Source organism: Xiphias gladius, chromosome 8 (assembly GCF_016859285.1).
Source record: "Xiphias gladius isolate SHS-SW01 ecotype Sanya breed wild chromosome 8, ASM1685928v1, whole genome shotgun sequence".
Lineage (NCBI taxonomy): Eukaryota > Metazoa > Chordata > Actinopteri > Istiophoriformes > Xiphiidae > Xiphias > Xiphias gladius.
The window spans coordinates 21,614,546-21,635,654 of NC_053407.1; the positions used below are offsets into that span (position 1 = coordinate 21,614,546).

The 21,109-nt window shown below is 40.1% G+C and overlaps 1 protein-coding gene across 5 annotated transcripts in view; it reads left to right on the top strand.

Moving 5' to 3' along the window:
* The window catches only part of LOC120793081 (neuronal cell adhesion molecule-like), a 77,113-nt gene extending 56,965 nt beyond the window's left edge, over nt 1-20,148 (top strand). For 3 of the 5 annotated variants that reach the window (XM_040132761.1, XM_040132760.1, XM_040132762.1), the window contains 23 exons: nt 405-461; nt 1,691-1,802; nt 1,915-2,099; nt 2,259-2,393; nt 3,401-3,544; nt 3,652-3,763; nt 3,862-4,028; nt 4,299-4,446; nt 4,727-4,851; nt 6,041-6,142; nt 7,026-7,223; nt 7,394-7,464; nt 7,642-7,867; nt 8,016-8,131; nt 8,244-8,448; nt 9,403-9,525; nt 9,985-10,161; nt 12,027-12,086; nt 12,343-12,462; nt 14,187-14,348; nt 15,106-15,237; nt 16,072-16,150; nt 19,354-20,148. In XM_040132761.1, coding sequence (XP_039988695.1) covers nt 405-461; nt 1,691-1,802; nt 1,915-2,099; nt 2,259-2,393; nt 3,401-3,544; nt 3,652-3,763; nt 3,862-4,028; nt 4,299-4,446; nt 4,727-4,851; nt 6,041-6,142; nt 7,026-7,223; nt 7,394-7,464; nt 7,642-7,867; nt 8,016-8,131; nt 8,244-8,448; nt 9,403-9,525; nt 9,985-10,161; nt 12,027-12,086; nt 12,343-12,462; nt 14,187-14,348; nt 15,106-15,237; nt 16,072-16,150; nt 19,354-19,600 — 3,203 coding nt within the window. In that variant the 3' untranslated portion in view covers nt 19,601-20,148. The remainder of the gene's footprint in view (nt 1-404; nt 462-1,690; nt 1,803-1,914; nt 2,100-2,258; nt 2,394-3,400; nt 3,545-3,651; nt 3,764-3,861; nt 4,029-4,298; nt 4,447-4,726; nt 4,852-6,040; nt 6,143-7,025; nt 7,224-7,393; nt 7,465-7,641; nt 7,868-8,015; nt 8,132-8,243; nt 8,449-9,402; nt 9,526-9,984; nt 10,162-12,026; nt 12,087-12,342; nt 12,463-14,186; nt 14,349-15,105; nt 15,238-16,071; nt 16,151-19,353) is intronic. The other 2 variants (XM_040132763.1, XM_040132764.1) reach the window with 1 other exon arrangement.
* Nucleotides 20,149-21,109: the final 961 nt, after the last annotated feature.

Consider the following 21,109-nt stretch of genomic DNA (forward strand, 5'->3'; position numbering starts at 1 on the left):
CACAAGCATAACTGTGTAGGAGGCAGACAGCGTTTCCTATCTAATCCCATCCTCTGAGACGCCAGCAGTCGTCATCCTACTGAAAAGACATATTGTCAGGGCTCGCATAGCACCCTGCACTATCTGCCAAGCAGACGTTCATTTTATTTCTTCTGTGAGACGTTCTGTACACACACACTGCACCAGCAACAAAGGCTGCTCTCATTCAGTCTCGCGTTTGCAGCTGACATGACTGCAGACTGTTCCCACTAGATTCTTTATGATGATCATTCCTAATCTCTGACGTTTCAATCATTTCAAGTTTTGTTCTGTCAGTTTTGATTTCATGTTAGTTTTTCAAAGGCCTGTGTTTTGTACTGATGATTTCAACTTGTGGCGTGTGTGATTTTTCTGTTGTGTTACAGTGGATGCAATCAATGACACAATGGCAGCTTTTTACAATGACACTGATTTATTTAGTGGTGAGTTTTGGCACCCCCTAGTGTTTACTTCCCAACCTAGTGCTCCAAACTCTAGCTCTTACCCACTAACACTAACCCTTCACCCTGACAACCCCGTGGCTTTATACAATCACAGCGACTTATCTAGGGGTGGGATTTGGCACCCTCTAGTGTTTACCCCACCATAGAGCTGTAAACTCTAGCTTTTACCCACTAACACTAACCTTTAAACCCAAGGATCCAAGTTAATTCTGTATCCCTCCTTGACTCCTGCTCTATCCAAGCAAAACCCCTTGATAACTATCCACTTCCTCCTACGCATTGCTTAAATTAGCACTGCATGATGATCCCAGTATTGACTGAGCTGACTGCTTAACTTGGACAACATCTTTTTAGTCTTGAAAATCAGAACAGAGCGTCGAAAAAACAGACTACATTTCAATTAAAATAAGAAAAAGGTAATTAGGTAATAATTTGAACACATTAAAAATGTGATTGATTTTTGATAAACAATGCATTTAATCCTAACACAACTCCTTTAAGTGTAGATATCTTAAAATTCTCCTTTTTGTCAAATGGCCAGCTGCAGTCGTCATTTCTAAAATCCCTCTTTCCTTGCTGCCCTGCCTACTTTTAGAGCACACCTAGTTGTCCATCTTCCTGTCACCAGTTATTTCCATCTCACTTCATTTTGTCACTGCTTAAAGGTCTTCAGATTGTCTTTTTGTCTCAACAGTCCCACGCACTAGCTAACCTGAAACATGATGCATTACGATTCTCATCAAATCACATTTACTTAGATTATTTATCGTTATTGTAGCAGATTACTTCTTTGCTAACTCAGTAGCGGGAAGCAGATCTTCACGACTTTAATTCTCAAATCCAAATTTACATTAAGTTCATTTTAGCCTTTATTATAACCCAAGAGGGCAGTTAATTGGCAATAAACACCCACAGAAAGAAGTGCACTAAAACACAACATGGCAATACCATTTATAGCTAACCATAAAATATGAGAAATGTGGTCTGCAATGAAGTGCCCATGCATTGCAGACCCATTGTGGAACAATTTTCATCATACCGCAGAGTACAGCTAAGGAAGGATTGTGAATGTGAAGGGCCTGAACTTGGGCCTGGAGCTACACTGATGCAGAGGAGATGTTAATAGTTTTCTTTGTGAATGTGTCTCTCTCTCGCTCTCTCTCTCTCTCTCCCTCTCTCTCTTTATGTATGTGTGTGTGTGACTACAGAGGACCCAGTGGATGACAGGAAGCCAACCTTCCTCATCCCATCTGGCCCCTCCAGCTCCAAGATGGTGTTGAGAGGACAGGTGCTGGAGATGGAGTGTATTGCAGAGGGACTGTGAGTGAAAGAGTCTGGCATTACCTCAGTCCTGAAAGCCTCAAATACCCACCTGCTCCCGTGTATTATTCACTCTTTGCCTTTTCCCCCCTCTCTTCCTCTTTGAATCCAGGCCCACCCCTGAAATCTCCTGGGCCAAAGTGAGCGGCGATCTCCCGGCCAGGCGCACATCCTTCCCGCAGTTCCAGAAGATGCTGCATATTGTGAATGTGTCGGAATCAGACGCAGGAGATTACCGCTGCACCGCCAGGAATCGGCTCGGCTCGGTGCACCACACCATCCGTGTCACAGTCAGAGGTGTGTCAGTGATGAAACGCACAGTATCCATTCAGGCCAGAACTCCTTTCTGTCACTTCATTCTCCCTCTCCCTCTGTCTCATAACTGATTTATGCACAGATGCCAACAGGGCAGTGTGTTCAGTGATTAATTTATCCAGCCTTCTGTTCTATTTTCAGCTGCTCCATATTGGATCAGTGGCCCTCCAAGGAACCTTGTCCTAGCTCCAGGAGAGAATGGTGTTCTGACCTGCAGGGCCAGTGGCACGCCCAAGCCCTCCATCACCTGGGCTATGAATGGCATCCCCATAGAGAGTAAGTGCAACCTGGTCCTTTTGACTAAAACTCATTCTGCTTTGGAAATAGATTTCCAGTCAATATGGCCTTTTTCATTTTTTATATAAGCTAAGCATTGCTAAATTTCATTATTTGAGACAGGATTGTGTTGTTTTTTTTTTTAACCGATTTGTAGCTACCTTGGCAGTGCATTATTTCCCTATGGCATGGATGTTATTTGAAATCTACAGTGCATGAGTTTTGATACCGATACCAAAACAATTCGAAGTGACGAAGATAAAGATGCTTTCCTACTTTTTTTTCAATTTTTCAAAGTTAGCCAAACGTCTGAGCTACATCAGTGTCTTATTTTATCTTAAATTTATTAGTTCAACATTTTGGGAAATAACAATTATTAGGGAAGACTCAAGGAAGTCACTGTGCCCACCTAAAAAAAAAAAAAATTGTACTCGCACACAACCCCCAGTAAAACCAACCAACTTTTCATCTTTACAGTTTGTTTTTGTACCGATTAAACAGTAAGATATAATGTGTTAATCAGAGATTCTTAGAGGTGCTAGTAGGCTGATTTTGTTACTTTTAAAGAGAGCCATGCTAGCTTTTTCCCCGTTTCCAGTCTTTATGCTAAGCTAAGCTAACTGGCTACTGGTGGTAGTTTTGTTGTTAGCGTACAGACATGGCAGTGATATCTGTTTTTTCATCTAACCCACAGCAAGAAAGCGAATAGGCATTTTCCCCAGAATATTGAACTCTTGCTTTAACACCAGAAAAGTCAATAAAATAAAACACAGCCTAAAATGACCAGAATTATGATTTAAATGTTCAAAGAATAAGTACACAAGAGTAGGAATCAGGACCGATATCAGAATCTTTCTGTACTTGATAATTCTCAAGGTTGCCACTGAAAAATAATTAAAGTGTGACACACGGCCCTTGTGGGATGAAGGAATGAAAACCAAAATCAAGTTATCCAAAATTCACGAAGCCGGAGTTACATCTTACAACCCCCTGTTATCCATGAACAGATGCCCCTAAAGATCTTAGCAGAAAGGTGGAAGACGACACCATCATCTTCACCGATGTACAGACTGGATCCAGCGCCGTCTACCAGTGTAATGTCTCCAATGACTATGGTTACCTCCTCTCCAACGCCTTCGTCAATGTCCTCTGTAAGTTCATTACGCTAGATCCGTTTGTATCTCAATGCTGTTTTTTCCATCGACATTGATTTCTGCGGTGTTATAACATGTCAGTAATTGCTGCTGCCTCACTGCAGCGGAGCCGCCCAGAGTGCTGACGCCGGCCAACAAAGTGTACCAGGTCATCAGAAATCACCGGGCCCTGATAGACTGCACTTCCTTTGGGTCACCCATCCCCAAAATCACATGGTGAGTTAATGAACATGTCTACAGAGGAAAGTGTGGTGTTATGTTTTTCTTCAAAATCTCAAAGTGCTTTCCTCTCTCTCTCTCTCTCTCTCTCTCAGGTTCAAAGAAAGTCGGTCCAGCACCCTGGATGGAGACCCTTACATCCTGCATGACAACGGGACTTTAGAGATCCCTATAGCTCAGGCCCGAAACAGTGGCAAATACACCTGCGTGGCCAGAAACATCCTCGGTATCTTTGAGAATCACGTCTACCTGGAGGTCAAAGGTGAGATTGCTTCCGTTAGAATAATAAGCCTGGGAGGGCATACAGGTAAGTAACACACTGTTATTACAGTGTGATGTTTGTAATAAAAACCATCTCACCACAAGATTTGTTAAAGACAATAACCTTTAATTGAAATCCTAACATAAACCTTTAAAGTTTAGCCTAATTCTCAAACTCATGGCGTGTAGAATACTGATGACGTTTATAGTTTTGCTTATTTAATGTATTCATTTTTGACTCTCCCTAACCTTCTGCCTCCCCTCCCATCAGAGCCCACCCGAATCCTGAAGCAGCCGGAGTACAAAGTGGTCCAGAGGGGCAGGTCTGTGGTGTTTGAGTGTAAGGTGAAACACGACCCCACACTCATCCCCACCATGACCTGGCTCAAAGACGATGGGGAGCTCCCTGATGATGAGAGGTCAGAGCTGTTGTTCACGATTGGAAACGTCTCACTTTCTAGACCATTAACCCTGTTTTTGCTGTCATTCTGCATCAGATGTAAGGGATCTAGTCAGTATTTGTTTACCCCCCTCGCTTAAATTAATTATGTATATTGATGTTTTGATGTGTGTTTGTTTCTCTTTCTTGTACTGGCCTGTGTGCTTAATCTCATCTCGCCTGCCTGGCTGTTAAACAACATTAGCATTATATGTAATCTGGAGGTGCTAATCTTTTGGTATGAACGCCATTGTTTACAGATTAATTGTAGACTCTGACAGCCTCACCATCACTGACGTGACAGAGAGCGACGCGGGCGTGTACACCTGCATCATGAACACCACTCTGGACCATGATTCAGCCAGCGCCGAGCTCACTGTGGTTGGTATGTACTGCCCGGCAGAAGCTATATCTCTCTCTCGTAAAACAAACAAATTATTAAAGTGTAACCCCTCTCCATATCAGGTCTTCCCAGAAAAGCGAATCTGTCCAATAACTCACGCGACAGTTTTCGCCTTTCAGCCCTTCAAGGTTAATTGCCTGAGAGTTTACTTAAGAGGGTCGGAGCAGATTTAATCAGCTATCCTGTCAGCAGCATGAATATTTAACTGTTGCCTTCCTAGTGAACCACATAATCTTCTTTGTTTTCTTCTGGCTGACTGACCACTAAACTCCCTATTTCACTCCTGCCTTCCTACCTGGCAGAGGCCACACCAACACCAGCTGTTGTCTATGGTAAAGCTGCAGCGCACATGAGCTCCCAGATGTGCCCTGCTGACATGGGCTTGTGATGTTTGTTGGATGTTTCTGTTAAGTGAAGCATGTTGTGACCTGAAGATGCTGTTTGTTGTTGACGGTCACGGAGCATTTTCAGTTTTTTTATCTTTTGATATTGATTTATCAGCATTGATTTGTTTGTCTTCCAAGTGTTGTTGTTTTTTTTTTTTTCATAACCTTTTGTAATTAATTGTATGTTTTTACATTTTTGTAAGTTTGAATGCTTTAAACCACCGACACAATAATGAAACATTTAGGCAAAGGGGAAGCATTTTCCTCTCACACTTCAATCGAAGAGAGTTTGTTAAGCAAACCTCTTTCCATCGCACCACTTGGGATCTTTTCAAATGCACCATTTCCTCGTCACTCATTTATTCAAAGCATGCATTTCCCTTTATCAATGCAATTCCAAAACATGAGCATCAATTTAGCTTCTCTAGTGAGCCTGAGACTTGATTTCATGCAGAGTGATTATGGAAAATGCTCAAAATGAGCATAAATCGTTTCATCTGCATGATGCGGTGTCTGCATGTGTATCACAGGGCAAATAATACTGTCAAATATGTAAAGAAATAGAGGAGTAACTGAAAGGTGTGCTTGGTCGTACCAACATACTTAGCATTAATTAGTATTATAGTATTATGGAAGCAAATTAATGTAACCAGATATCCTGTTTATTTGCCCCATCTTGTCGTGGCATGAACCCTTCATATCCTGTAACTGTGTTACAAAGTCAGTGTGGATGTCATCCCAGTACGTATGTGTTAAAGTTGCTCCCTGTGATGCATCTCCCCCAGAGCAACCCGACCCCCCAACCGACCTAGAGCTGACGGACCAGAAAAAGAGGAGTGTTCAGCTCACTTGGACCCCTGGGGATGAACATAACAGTCCTATTCAGAGTATGTCTACGGTGTATGTGTGCGTGCGTGCGTGCGTGGGAGCTTCTATATATCTCTGTCTTTTCGGCTGTTTTTCTCTTTGGGTTTTATGTGTACAGGCACCTTACCCATGCTGTTTGTGCTATTATGAGTGAGGCAGTTTTTTAAGGGTCACTCTAATGATTTTCACATAGGAAGTTCAGTCACGAGGATTACTGCTCATTATGCGAAAACCGTTTTATTACGTCTTCTAACAGTAAATGTAGGATCCAGTGTTTTTGGATTACTATCCAAGGAGTAAAAGTCAAGATATCTCTGCATCCTCTGCTTTGATTTTGACCATTTTCTCACAACATTATGGAACTCCAAGGCAAAATGGCTGGAGTACCTTTAATTCATTACATTTTTTGGCATTTAGCTGAGTCTCGTTAACAGAGAGTGAGGGTATGTGAAGAAAATCAGAATGATGTGAAAACAATGTCAAATCTCATATTTACAATCAATATTATAGTCTGAAAAACTCACCGCTGCAGGCTTGAACGGTGGCTATAGAAGGTTTTTTTACTTTTAATTCAGTGGTTACAATGGATTTCAGCGGTGATAAGTTTTATCAGAATAAAAAAGTACCAAAATATTCATAGAAATGTGCACTAGTGTGTTACCTCTTCACTGTCTGTTAGTATTTTCAGCATGTTGCAAACAGTCATTGTTTCACTGTCTCAAAACACGGCTGGAGGTAGCAGATTTACACATTTTGGCAAAGCTTTTCACTCTTTGAGACTCAGTATGCAAATAAACCTTGAGGGCATTCATTCCTGGTTTGCAAATATACTGTCAGACCGTGTATAAAGCTTTCAGTGTGCTCGTCTTTTTTTTTTCTTTTCTTTTTTTTAATTTTACACAGAATTTTTGATCCAGTATGAAGACTCACTGCACCACCGAGGTCACTGGCATAATCTTACTGAGGTCCCTGGAACAAGGACGACAGCTCACCTCAAACTGTCTCCCTACATTCACTACACCTTCAGAGTTTTGGCCCTCAATGCTGTGGGTTTCAGCCGCCCCAGCTTCCCCTCCAGGATGTACAAGACAGATCCTGCAGGTAGAGACGCGGCTGATTTACTGTGCAGTTTTTCAGTGCCTCGTGGAGTTTCATCTGTAAATGAATGCTACGTATTTCCATTTTTTAGTTTTACATAAATAATCAGTGAATCGGCTGATGGTTTTCCATTGGATAATGTTTCATTTTGTCTTTATTAATATATTTTTCAGCTCCGGATGAGAACCCAACAGGTGTACAGGGATTTGGAACAGAACATGACAATCTTGTAATCTTTTGGAAGGTAATAAAGTTGTATAAAGCAATCTGTTTGAATCCTGGGGCATTTACTGTTGTCAGAGGGACTACCGTAAAACTTGGGAATTTCCTTTTGTTCGCGTTACATATTATAAAATCATTAATTTTCTGTAAAAGAACTCTATTGAAAATGAATTTACATTTAAAACTTTCTATCCTGCAGCCACTGACAGGCCTCCAGTCCAATGGTCCGGGGCTTCATTATAAAGTAATGTGGAGGCAGAAGGCAGTGGAAAGGGACTGGACCACGGTGACTGTCGCCAACAACTCCAAGTTTGTTGTGTCTGGAACGCCCACATTTGTTCCATACGAGCTAAAAGTTCAGGCTGTGAACGACCATGGAGCTGGACCTGAACCTGCTATTGCCCACGGCTTCTCAGGAGAGGACTGTGAGTAAGAGCGACTCTGTCGGCTCTTAAAAAGAATTACTGTGTGCAAGAGCCTGGGGTGACGTATTTGGCTGTGTAACCTGCAACATTTACTCAGTATGTTTGCCTTTGTATTTAGCTGCTGTTGTGTTATTTGTCTCTTTTAAAGTGCCAGTAACAGCTCCAGAAAATGTTCAGGCTGTGGTGCTGAACAGCACTCTGGCAGAGGTGCACTGGGATCCTGTGCCTCATAAACTAATAAGGGGACATCTCAAAGGATATAAGGTGCAGTATAACAGACTACATGCAGTGTAATAGTGCACCAATCCCACCAACCTTAACACACACACACACACACACCCAAAGTGCTTACTGTATACGAACTGTATCTTGTTAGGTGTACTACTGGAGAGAGCGCAGCCTCCACAAACACAACCCCAACCTATTCGAGAAGCTGATCCTGACCTTCAGTGGGAACCACAGCCATGGCAAGCTGCCCGGTCTGCATCCCTTCAGCCTCTACTCCTTCAACGTCAGAGTTTATAATGGCAAAGGAGAGGGCCCCCCAAGCCCCACCCAGCAGTTTGAAACTCCCGAGGGAGGTAGGAGAAGGAACACACACACACGCTTTATGTCTGTCTGCTTTTTTTTCTTTTTTTTTTTTTTTTAATGACAAATTGATTTTTAATTTCATCTGGAGCCCAAGGAATCCACAGAAGTTAACAAAAATTAAACACTGTATTATGATTAAGGAAAACTGCTTATTGGAGCAGACATCTGGCCTAAATATCATATTATGTATGGTCAACAAATACAAAATGACGATTTTCCATATTAGCTCAAACTCTTGGTGAAAATCATATGGTTAGAAAGCAGACATTTCCTCAAAGTAATAATAGAACCTCAAGGATAAGGTTATATTTTAAAATTGAACATGAATTCAGTTATAAAACCCTTGTGATAGTTGATGCTATAGATAAACACTGGACAAGCAAAGTCAGTTTTAAAGTCAAAGTCAGTTTTTAAAGTGCATCTGATTGTCACTTATTAATAAATTAAGGATCCCCTCCAGAAATTATTGTAGACATATAAAAATACTTTGCTTTGAATAATAATTTCTATGTAACATGGTTTTTGCACAGACAAAAAAACAATAAGATAGTTAGAAATTAAATAAAAATTACATCTACTACTTCACCTTTAAAAAACCCAGAATCTATGAATATACAAATATTTTCGATTTCAAAAGTTTAATGGCTGGAGTCAAGATGTCTCCTACTTACTGAAAAGTCCATTTTCAGTTCACATGTGCTGCAGGTTTCTCTGCACAAACATTATTGTGTGAAGGTCAAACATCTAAGTGAAGGGACAATAAGCGAAACACATTTTTGAGTGCAACTGTTAACATTGGCCAGTCTGCATAAAGTGGAACCCTGACATCCTTGTTTAACGTACTGCGTCTCTTCAATCATTCATTTAAAATATTCATTTGTAACCCTCTTCAGCTTTACTTTGACGACCTCGTGTAAGGTTTCAAGATTTATGTTTTCCCACAGTACCTGGGGCTCCTACTTCCCTGATAGTCACCAACTCAAACCTGGACTCTTTAACCCTTGAATGGAGTCCTCCTCATGATCGCAATGGACGCATCACTGGCTACACCCTCAAATATCAGCCAGGTGAGGCTTTCACACTAATTGAAGTGAATCATAGCACTGGGCTACAGTGAGCTTTTATATCTTCGCCCAGTGTTTAAAGTCGCCTTCCGTCATGTAGTTTATAGTTTTGTCATTCTTTTTCTTGTCTTGTACTGCCATCCTGTTCAAAGTCAGATTAAGAGGCAGAAAGGAATAAAGAAAAAGGGTTTGAATAGTCTAAGAGCATTTCAAACAAATTATTTTGCCTAAATTACAACAACTCAAATTAACAAATCAACTTTTGTCACTCCCACCTTTTATTCCTGCTCCCTACACCTCTGTGCTCCAAATGATTTCATTTCCACCTTTTTCATCATTGACACTCCAACCCCATCTACGACCCAATCCTCCTCTTACTTCTCTTCAACTTACCTTCACTACTTCCCAACTTCCACCCCCTTCCATCCCATTATTCTTGTCACCCAACCTCCACCCCTGTAGTCAATAACTCCAATGAGCTGGGCCCAGTGGAGGAGCTGGCCCTGCTCGCCAATGAGACCTCAGTCACTTTGTCCAACCTCAAGTACAGCACACGCTACAAGTTTTATTTGAATGCGAAAACAGGCAGGGGAGCAGGCCCAGCCATTTCTCAGGAAGTTGTCACCATCATGGATGAAGGTAAGTCAACAAATGTAGACAACTAAAAGAAAATGATCCAAATAGTATTCATGTTTCTTCAAGTGGAAAGCTAGGAGAATATCTTGGCTAATTAATACCATTTTTAGGTAATTCAGGTAAGAGTATCTAAACTTTGCATTAATCTACAGATCATATGTTTGATTTACACTCACACAGTTCATGCAGAATGAAGGCACATCCCACAACTCTTCGGTACACAAGACTTTATTCATCATCTTACCTTTGTCATGGTGGTTGATGGGTTAAGATGAAAGTTTGCATGTGGTGGGAAAAAAAAATTGGGGAAATTCGGCTTTAATATTATATGTTTTACGGCTTTTTATATTTATCCTGGAAATGTCGGTATCCATTAGGCGTAATTTTGTATTTTGTAAAAGGTATTTTTAAAAAGATGATGGTAAAACCAGACACAGCCTCAGACTCCTCAGAGATAGCCAAAAACATTAAAAGCATGTTGTTATGGAGAAGAGTTGTGCTTTGTGTTGCAATTTTGGAATGAAGCTCATACGAGGCTGCACCTCTCTGTGTTAGACATTGTTGGTTTACATTGAGAAACATTCCTCCAAACACTGAAATGCTGTTAATTGTAAAGCATGGTGTTCTCATTTGAGTGTTTTTTGTAAAGTAGTGCAGAAAGGATTAGTCGACATATCAATTAGTTGACTTAAAAAATGACAAGATGGCAACAATTTAGAAAATTATTTGTTTAAGTGATTTTTTTTTAAAGCAAAAAGCCAAATATTTTACTGATTCCAACTTCTCAAATGTAAAAAAAAAATGCACCTTCTATGATTTTATATTATTTAAAATGAATATTTTTTAGTTTTGGACTGCTTGGCCGACAACAAGCAATTTTAACGGGCGGGGGGAAAATGATGATGGGTATTTTTCTCTATTTTCTGATATTTTACTAAACTAAACTATTAATATAATAATGAAAAAATAATCATGAGCTTAATTGATATTGAAAATAATTGTTAGTTGTGGCCTTAATGTTGAGTCAGATTGTTATGTTACTTGTGTATGTGAAATGTTCAATGTACAGTATAATGCACATTATTCTGTAGCATTTTATTTTACTTTTAGTGTCTTACATAGCATGATATACATCCATTCTTCATCCTTGTCCGTGTTAAGTGGAACATGAGTGTGATCCAGGTGCATTGTTATAAAAGTTGACCCAAGCTGCTACGAAACCTCAGACCGATCATCTGACATTTAATTCACTCTTAGATTACACAGCACGACAACCTAAATGTCTCACTGTTACATACAGTGACTGCTGTCCTGTTGTTTTTCTGTGTCCCGTTTCTCTTTACAAGCTCTAATATCACAACTTGACGCAGATGTGGGCGAAGGTACCAGTGGTATCTAGACTGATGCATGTTTTACAGACACAGCCAGAGCTTCAAAACCCCACTGCAAGCACGCACTCCTCACGATTTGAGCAATTTCCCCTCGTCTCTTTCAAATTCTGCTGCCAACCAAAACGCTCCACTGAGTTCAAAGCTTGGGAAATTTCAAAGCCAAATAGATAAAGATGCTATGTGACATGTGCCTTTTTAATGTGATGTGATAAAACCACACAAGTCTTTTCAAAGCGCTTGGCTGCATTTTTTAAAGTGCCTATGGCGACTTTGACCCCTTCTCACTCCTTCCACGGTGGCTGGCTGCTGGTGATACTTCCCGCTGCACGGCTAGGCTTCGCTTGGCATGCCAATGAACTGTGTGCGTTGTGTATAATGACTTAGCGTCTGTCGTGTCCCTGCCAATGGAAAGTGTATGTGTCTCTGTGTGTGTCTCGTGTGTGGTTCGGTCTTTACCCCTCTCCGTGTTGTTTACAGGAAACACCCAAACCTCTCATCCCATTGCATGGTCTCCTCCACGCCGTCCGCCCCACAAGGGTACAGATACTGTTGTGATAGTTGTACACTACATGTCTGATTTGTTACATTATCAGCTTTGTATATTCTTTTGTTTATTGGTTTAGTGTCCTGATTTGAAATTGTTATTGTGTAAGGCTATGAGGGTCTAGATTCAGTTATGCTAATAGAATTTAATGGGACTATAATTAAATCACAGCATCTACTTGCCAGTTATTGGATTGTCTTTTGACCAACAGACCAATCTTGATGGTTTTCTTTTCTCTTGTGTGCTCAGCACGGCCTGTGAGTCCTTTTGGGAACGTTAGCTCCTCGGTTGGAGAGGACGGGGCCCTGATCAGTTGGGAGTACTGGGGCCCGGAGAAAAACGTTTATGTAGAATACATAGTAGAAAACAGTAAGCAAAGCAACACATCCTTATTTGTATCAGTTCTACACATAGGTGGCAAGAGACCCCTACGTCATTATTGGCTCGTGCAGGTGAATAGAAATAAGGCAGTCACGCTGAGGTTGGCTTCTGCCAGCGTGGACCCAGATGTGATGAACAAGGCTCTCTGTGATTGGATTGCTAATTACTCAGTGCTGTTATTGAGCAGAGTTGCATGCATTTCCCGTGACAATCTCGCTGGAACCTGTGTAGACAAACATCATAGAGCAGCATAAACATTCCTGTTATGCCAATTTGACTGAACTGCTCTCCATTGTTTTTATCCACCTGCAGTGAGGATGAAAAGTACTCTGATGTTGTAGTATGGCTCTCTCACACCTACTGTTTAATGAATTCATTTAGGGAATATCATGATCATAGATCCCAGTAATTTAGAAAATGTTGTTATAAAAAGCATAATCTTGTGATCATCAGTCAAACGCATTTCATATTTAGCTCCTCACCACATGTATATGTATGGTGGCCCTGAGAGGGCAACAGCACTGCCTCTTGAGAAAACACATGCAAATAGAAAAAACAAAAGTGAATTAAGAAAACATCATCACCAATTTGACAACACGTGCAGCATTCAGCAAACAAGAGTCTGCAGACATGCCAGTGGCTAAGTGAGGCTGTACTTTAGGCACTGTGGTACTTTGAGCTAAATGCTGATGTTAGCATGCTAACATGTTCACAAAGACCATTCTAATCTATTGATTGTGTCATTTTCACCATCCTAGTTTAGCAGGTTAGCATGCTAAAATTTGCTAATGAGCACCAACCACAAAGTACAGCTGAGGTTGACGGGATTATCATTAGTTGTGCAGGTATTTGGTAATAAACCAAAGTATTGGACAAATCGATATTTTGACCAGATGGTGGTTCTAGATGGTGACTGAAAAGTCACCACTAAAGTTATTCACGAAAGTTATTCATTTATCCTGAGGTGGAAATGAATATGTGTTCCAAAGCTGGCAATCCATCTAACAGTTGTCCAGACATTTCACTAAAAATCACCTCAGGGTTGACTCCAGAGGAAAAGTCTAGATCACCAAGGGCAGTGGGAATCCTCCTCTGGGCACCACGAATGCAAGAAGTCACCGCCATCCCTATAGCCTTGGTGTGTGTGACACTAAAAACGCTGCAAACTGAGAAAACAACCATGTTACACTGCACAGAAGAAAAGTCGCACAGAGCACAGCGGAAAGTAGTTACACATCAACACGTTTCCAGGGGACAATAAATAGTGTTGATCATTTTTTATCACCCCCTAGAAACGTCTGTTGTTTTGTTTTTGAAACTTTCCAGCTTTTCCTTTTCGACTGGAAGCATTTCTGTACATGGTTGGGTTTCTGTAATTTTCTCACTTTGCAGTGTTTTTTTTTAAATTTCGTCCAAATGCTCCACATGTGCAGTCAAGTTTTTAAAATCGTTTTCTTTTTTGCTTGTCTATTTTTCAGTTGCAGTTCATTGATCTTTCAGGGCCCCTGAATTCATTCACAGACTAAGTTAACTATTTAAGTGTTTAAATCTAATATACTGTATATAGCATTGCCTATAGTGTAATCCCATACCAGTAGATGCTGTTTTTCAACCATCCAACTAGTTCTCATGATGTCATGACCTCCATGGCCCATTTGAAGTTGTGTTCGCTCCCCAAAACATATCTGTCTTCATGAACGTCCCCCCTGCAGGTGAAGGTGAAGAGGAATGGCAAAAAGAGCTTGTGAACGGCTCTCAGAACGTTATGCTGAAGGGCTTAAAGGGGGGCCTCTCCTATAGGGTGCGTTTGGTTGCCAAAGGTCACCACGACCAGCCGCTCCACCACTCCGAGGAGCTATTGGTCACGGTACCAGGTGAGGCAGTTCCTGGGCGGTCGCCTCCACCTTGGCCTGGCCTGGCCTGGCCTGGCCTGGCCTGGTCTTGCACTGTGTCGTGTGTAGAATGCGTAGTAGTTTGTGCCGTTGAGTAATTCTAACCCAGTCAAGCATGGGTTTAACAGATGTGTTGTGGTCACTCTGTATGCTAGGCATGTACTGTAGTGATATAGAGACCGCGTATAGCAGCATGCATGATTGTATGGTTCAGTTTCAGCATAACTAAGTCAATCCTGAAGACTTTATAATTAGAAAAGTGGATATTATTCTCATATTGAAGTTAAATATATGTTAAGTGTTATAATATCCAACCTAATATCACCCAGTGAACCCACGTCTGTGTGTTTGTGTGTTATTGTGATTGTGTGTGTATGTTTGTGTGTATCGATGATTGTCTTTGTGTGCTCTTGCGAGACAAAGATTGATTTCCTACATGTAGAACTAATGTGGATTCTATGTGTTCAAGTCACCAGTAACTTAATCTAGGAGATTTCTAACTCATCTAACATGAAAGTAGTCGTTTTTTGTAACAATGAGCAATCATGATCCACTCATGAACTGAAATCTCTAACTAGTAGGTACTAAGAGAATTCTTAAACATATTTAACGTTGACTTATTACACTTGTCACATGATTGTTTTAACACCTAAGTGTGGATGACTGTTTCTATTATTCCTTCCCGATGGACAAAAGATAGTCCAGACATAAATTTTAAGTGTTCCTCTCCTCTGGCCAGCTGTGGCGAGCAGACAGGTGGACATCGCCACTCAGGGATGGTTCATTGGCCTCATGTGTGCCATCGCTCTTCTCATCCTGATCCTCCTCATCATCTGCTTCATCCAGAGGAATAAGGGAGGGAAATACCCTGGTGAGTGGCTGCTATAACACCACCATGGACACACACATATATTATAAACCCACACTCTAGTTCTTTTTTTTACCGACATTCAGTAGGATTTTAAGATTAGATTTTAACCAGTTTTGTTTTTGAACTGACATCATACTAATCATGCTAAGATTTAAAACAGCTTTCCGCTGCAGCGTATTGCTATTTTATCGTTTTAGCCACATACGTCTCGCGTTATCATAAGATATTTTTCATGTTATAATGACAAATTCTTCTCATTCTTACAACAAACACGAGTCTTTTCTCATTGTAAAGACACTTTATCTCGTTAAATTAGAAAACTTATCGTCACACAAAATCAATATATACAGAAATATTTTTCATTAAAACAACACACTGACTTAAGTCATTAAAGCAGGGAACTTTTCTCATTAAACAACATATGGAAGTTTCTTCTTAAACAACATTCCAATGTATTATGTAATACCAAGAGAATATTTTAATGAGATATGTTCATTTTGTGAAATAGAGAGAAAGTTTTGTGATATAATAAGAGAAAGTGATATGTTACAATATTATTAGTAATACTGAATACTTTGGTGTGTAGTAAGAACAAGAAAAAAAACGTCATAACATAAAATTACATATCTTGTTATAACATTAAAATGAGGCAGCAGTACTCTGCCGTAGCTTTCAGTCACATTCAATCTGAAGAATGAACAGCAATGAATATGACGACTATAAAAACAACATTATACACTATTCCATACAATATGCAATATTATACACACACCCTCACAGGTTGCTCTGCTTCGTAAGCTGGTTTTTGCAAATGGCCTCCTCTTTTCTCAACAGTCAAAGAGAAGGAGGATGCGCACACAGACCCAGAGTTCCAGCCCATGAAAGAAGATGACTGCACTTTTGGGGAATACAGGTGAGAGAAAGTGCTCCGGCCTCTGGAGTCCCCAGAGCCAATTTTACCCATCAACCCCTGCCCCGTCCCTGCTTTGTGCCGCATTTCCTCTCTGTGGCTGGGCTGGAGCTCTGCACTCCCTCCCTCCTCTCCAGCCTTACAGCTGACCAATAAATGACCCAGGATCACCAGTAACAGAAATTCAAAACAAGAAGAAGTCGTGCCCCCCCCAAATTTGAACTTCTACCACCGTGAAGCACAAGATTCCTGGGTTTTGGGACATCCTGGATGCAACTTGTGTTGGACTCTGTATTGTATGTGTTTGATATGACATTGTGGTGTCATTTGAGAAGCAGGATTCTTCAGGTTCAAGGGATTTGGGTGTTTTAAAACTTCAGGAAAGTCAGGAAAAAATAAAAAGCTAGATTGATTTGCAACGAATCCTAAAATGACCCCAAACATCAAATTCCATTCCAACTAATAAGCTACTCATAATACATTGTGTGTACAGTATATATAGTACTAACAGTTTGCCTAGTGTATTGCTACTTACGTACATGACCCTCATAGGACTGAAAATCACTGAAACCATCATTCCTGCTAACTTACAGCAGTTATCCAGCTATGCTTCTTGGCATCCTCTTTCTAGGCTGCTTCTCCAATTGCACGCAGAATAAAGAAAAATTAAGCACTTTACTTCTGTATAGCTAGCCTTTTGAATATTGTTTTTATAAGTCAATTTATAAGATGTCTTGCTTTTATATTTTATATTACTTTTTGTATTATGTCTACATAAATCTATTCTATGGATTTTTTGCTGTGATAAATAAAAATCTCTATATATCTATATATATATCTATATATATATAGATTTATATATATATATCTCCATATATATAGATATATATATATATAGATATATATGATATGCATGGTGTGAAGACCTAATGTATGAAAATTTGCTCTAGGCAATAATGTATTGACTGGAATTATTGTTTATATATAGATATACAGTATATAGATGCATATGGATCTACTATGAAATTATCAGCATGTTTGAGGGAAGCAGTCATCACTGAGAGTACAAGAGCTAGTTAATGCTGTTTATTACAGGCCAGGAGACGGTCTTTAATAGTAAGAGTTCTCAGATGATAAGGTTAGCCATATTCTACAGTTTATTAGTGTCAAAAAAATTCCATGAAAAGATCAAAACCAACAATGTGTATGTACGTCTCTCACTACCTCTCGACCTCAAGCCCATATTCCTACTGATCTTACAAAATCTTTAAAAAAAATATACATATATATACTTTCATGTTTTTTTTAGAGCGAAATAATTTCCTAAAACAGCTTGGAACTGTAGTTTTTTGGTAATAAGAGTAAACAGTGTATTTGTTGGGGACTATTTTCAGCAGCAGATTTCATGCATTCTGTCAATTTGCGATTATTATCATGCTTGCTTTGGGGGATGTTTGGTTGACACCATGCTTCCCAAGTTTTATTGACTTGTCGGTATTTAAAGCAGCAGGATGGTATATTACCGATCGATTAAAAATAAAGATAAAAAATACAGTACCCAAAATGAAGGAACACATCACCCAGTGCAACGATGTGGCTCATTCGAATGTTGTTAATAGTTTTTGAACAATAATGGAGCGCTATGGGACTGAGGAATGAGAAATATCAGGCTTTGGACATGCAGTAAACATTTGTTAGTGTAATTAATTCATTGTTTTTTTTTTGTTGTTTTTTTGTCTTTTCATGGGATTTGTTGACGATAAGAAAAATGAGGAATATCATGAGACTTATCAATTAAAACCCGCATTCTGGGAAGATAAAATGAGAGCCTATTTACACTACAAGAAAATGTCTCCGATGGACATCAAAGACGCAGTAGACAATAAAAATCACAAGGCAAAGTGTACGAATATTATAGTGCCTTTGCGAGAGTATAAATTATGTCCATGCTGTTTGATTAGGCTCAGCTGGAACCTTACAGTATGTCAATAAATGCATAACTTAACTCAACTGAGCTGTTCTTGTTTGACTGCAGGAGAGCATACTGTAAGTTCAGACTGTACATGTACATGGCGTATGTGCCTGTCAAAGTGCCACACTCTCATAAAAGCTTTTCAAGTGTGTGCTTAGTGCAATCACGTGTAGGAGTGACTGTTGTGTTGTGTGGGATCTCAGCAGGATCTCCTCATCCGAATCCAGGGATGTAGGTCTCAGGAAAGGTAAGGGTGATGATGGAGGGGTGATGATTGGGGGGGGGGGGGGATCATCGTTCTGTAAGTCTAGCATGTGAGGAGGGTCAGTGGACAGTTGAGTCACCCTGGAGAGAAATGCTCGCTGTATATACATCCCAGGTTTTCACAGCTGTCATCAAGTTTAATATTTGGTCATAAAGCCTTCATCATGTAGAGTGCACAGAGAAATCTTTTAAGTCATTAATGTGCCGCTTTACTGTGCTAGTTTTTTCCTGAAAATGCTTTTGCTTACTGATTATTATCTATTATAATTATATTTAAGAACATTTCGGCATTATGATGGCTTTGTGATCTTATCTCATTGACAGTCAACTCATGGATGTGGAGTGTTTTCAACTATCTGATATCCAAAGAAAACTTTCTTTGCAGATGTTTCATGCATTTTGCCAATTTGTGATTATTATGACGCTCGCTTTGGGGGATGTTTGGCTAAACTTGCTTTCCAAGTTTTACTCATATCATTGGCTTGGTGTTTTTCTTTTTTTTTTTCATCACAACCTCTGTCTTGGTGGTGTGTGGGGGGGGGGGGATGCTTTTGTCAAGCAACACATTTACCATGTCATTTTTGGTTTCAGGGGGAATTTGATGAGGGTATGATTGCTTGAGCTTTATTCCCCTGTTGCCTGATGGAAACCAACTAATCATTCATAGCTACCATTTTTTAGACATGGAGCAAGCCAAATTCAAATTAGCTTCTTGTGCAGTGGGCAGAAATGTTCACTGTTGCATATTATTGAAAGCTGCTGCGTTTAGTTTAAAAAGTAAAGAAATAAGTCAACTTATTTTCAATGTGGGAAAAAAAAGTTTACCATTACCTACCAAACTTACAGTAGGTTGTGATAAAAGTTACCATTGGCTGTCCAGTGCTCCATCTAAAAAAGTGATCACTAATCTCCTTGTTGCATCTGTCACAACATCTCACCTGTAACACCTGCATGTTATTTTCTCCTTCAGTGACAATGAGGACCATAAACCATTAAAAGGGAGCCGCACACCATCTAATGGGACAGTTAAGAGGGACGACAGTGACGACAGTTTAGTTGACTACGGTGAAGGAGGAGACGGACAGTTCAACGAGGATGGCTCGTTTATCGGCCAGTATAGTGGAAAGAGTGCCAGCAGGGACACTGCTGAGGGCCACGAGAGCTCGGAGGCCCCGTCTCCTATAAATGCCATGAACTCCTTGAACTCATTTGTGTAGCCAATCAGTCCTCACAGACCAGTATGAGGTGCTGCACTGACTGCTCAATCCCCACAGCTCTCTTAAAGGGCTGTCCCAACAGCGCATGGCTTTATGATCACACGTCCATCCCCAGTGCCAAGCAATACACAGTAAATACAGACAACTCGTCAAAGACATTTATGTTTGGAAATCTTTATGGAGAGGCTTGGAAACCCACAGCTCATTATATAGGAAGTAGCTCAACCAGTCATGATTTTAACAGTGCATGAAATACCAGATATTACCTAAATCCATATATAAATTAACACTTTGATATTAACAAGTGTTGCATTCTTGCTGTACCAGGAATCTCTTACGGACTATGCATTGCTCGTCTGAACTATATTTGTTTTTGTTATTGGTTCTTATATTATCTACTATGTTCAAATAGAAATCAGTGTCTACAGTAAATGACTATTACACCATGTATTTTTTTCCAACACAGAAGCTTGTACAGGATTCTGTATTTAATAATGTAATTCGTCATTAGTCATGTAATTCCATCATGCATTTACAGCGCACAAGGCAGATCTCGTGTGTGTGTGTGTGTGTGTGTATATATATATATATACACATATAATACAGTGAACTGTCTGTAAACTGAGTATTGGGAGCAGTGCACACAGCATGTTTGAGATTACTGCACTGACACATCCTCATCTGTCACCACTCTGTTGAGTGATCCACCTGCACCTGTGAAGGAGGAAGCTGAAATGCTGCATGGCATGTTAAATGACCTTTGCCCTGCATGTGACCCCCTCTCATTGAGCTTGATCTGAGGGCCGGTGGGAAGCGCTGAGGGTATGACAGCTTATCTCAGTCCCTGCAGTGCTCCTTCAGCAGGTAGTGCCTTTTCTTCAGACCAACAATTCGATTCTGAATTCTCTTTCCAGAGTTCAGAGTTTCTGGAATAGAGACAGTAGCAGGACCGCAGAAGTCACATCCAAGGATGGATAAGATAAGCTTGAGAAGAGGACCCTGTGGAGGGAGGAATAATTCATACACTCATCTTTTTTTTTTTTAAAGAATCCTCCCAATGCCTTGAGACACTGGATGGGCTTTGATTCCTCCAAGAAGCTAAGTGTACATACATTGGATCAGAGTAAAAAATTAAAACAATTCCTAGTACATAAATTCTGCAGTCATTATGTACAGTACCTGATTGTATTTCTGCAGTGTATGAATGTATGGATATCTGTGAGTGTATAGGTGTGTGTGTGCAGATACAGTACATTATTCAATTCCCTTTAGGCAAAAAATTGTTCACTTGTACTAACTACACTTGAGGGCCTTTGGATGGGATCAAGATTTCTTTTTTCTTAACTTGCATCAAGTTTCTTTTTTTTTTTTTTTTTAAAGACGTGTAGAATATTTGTTGAATTTGTAAATACCTTAATTGACTGTACAGGGACAAGCAGCTTATAAAGCAGCCTAGAAAGATAATATTGTGCATGATATGGGTTAACTTGTTGATAGGACTGTATTAAA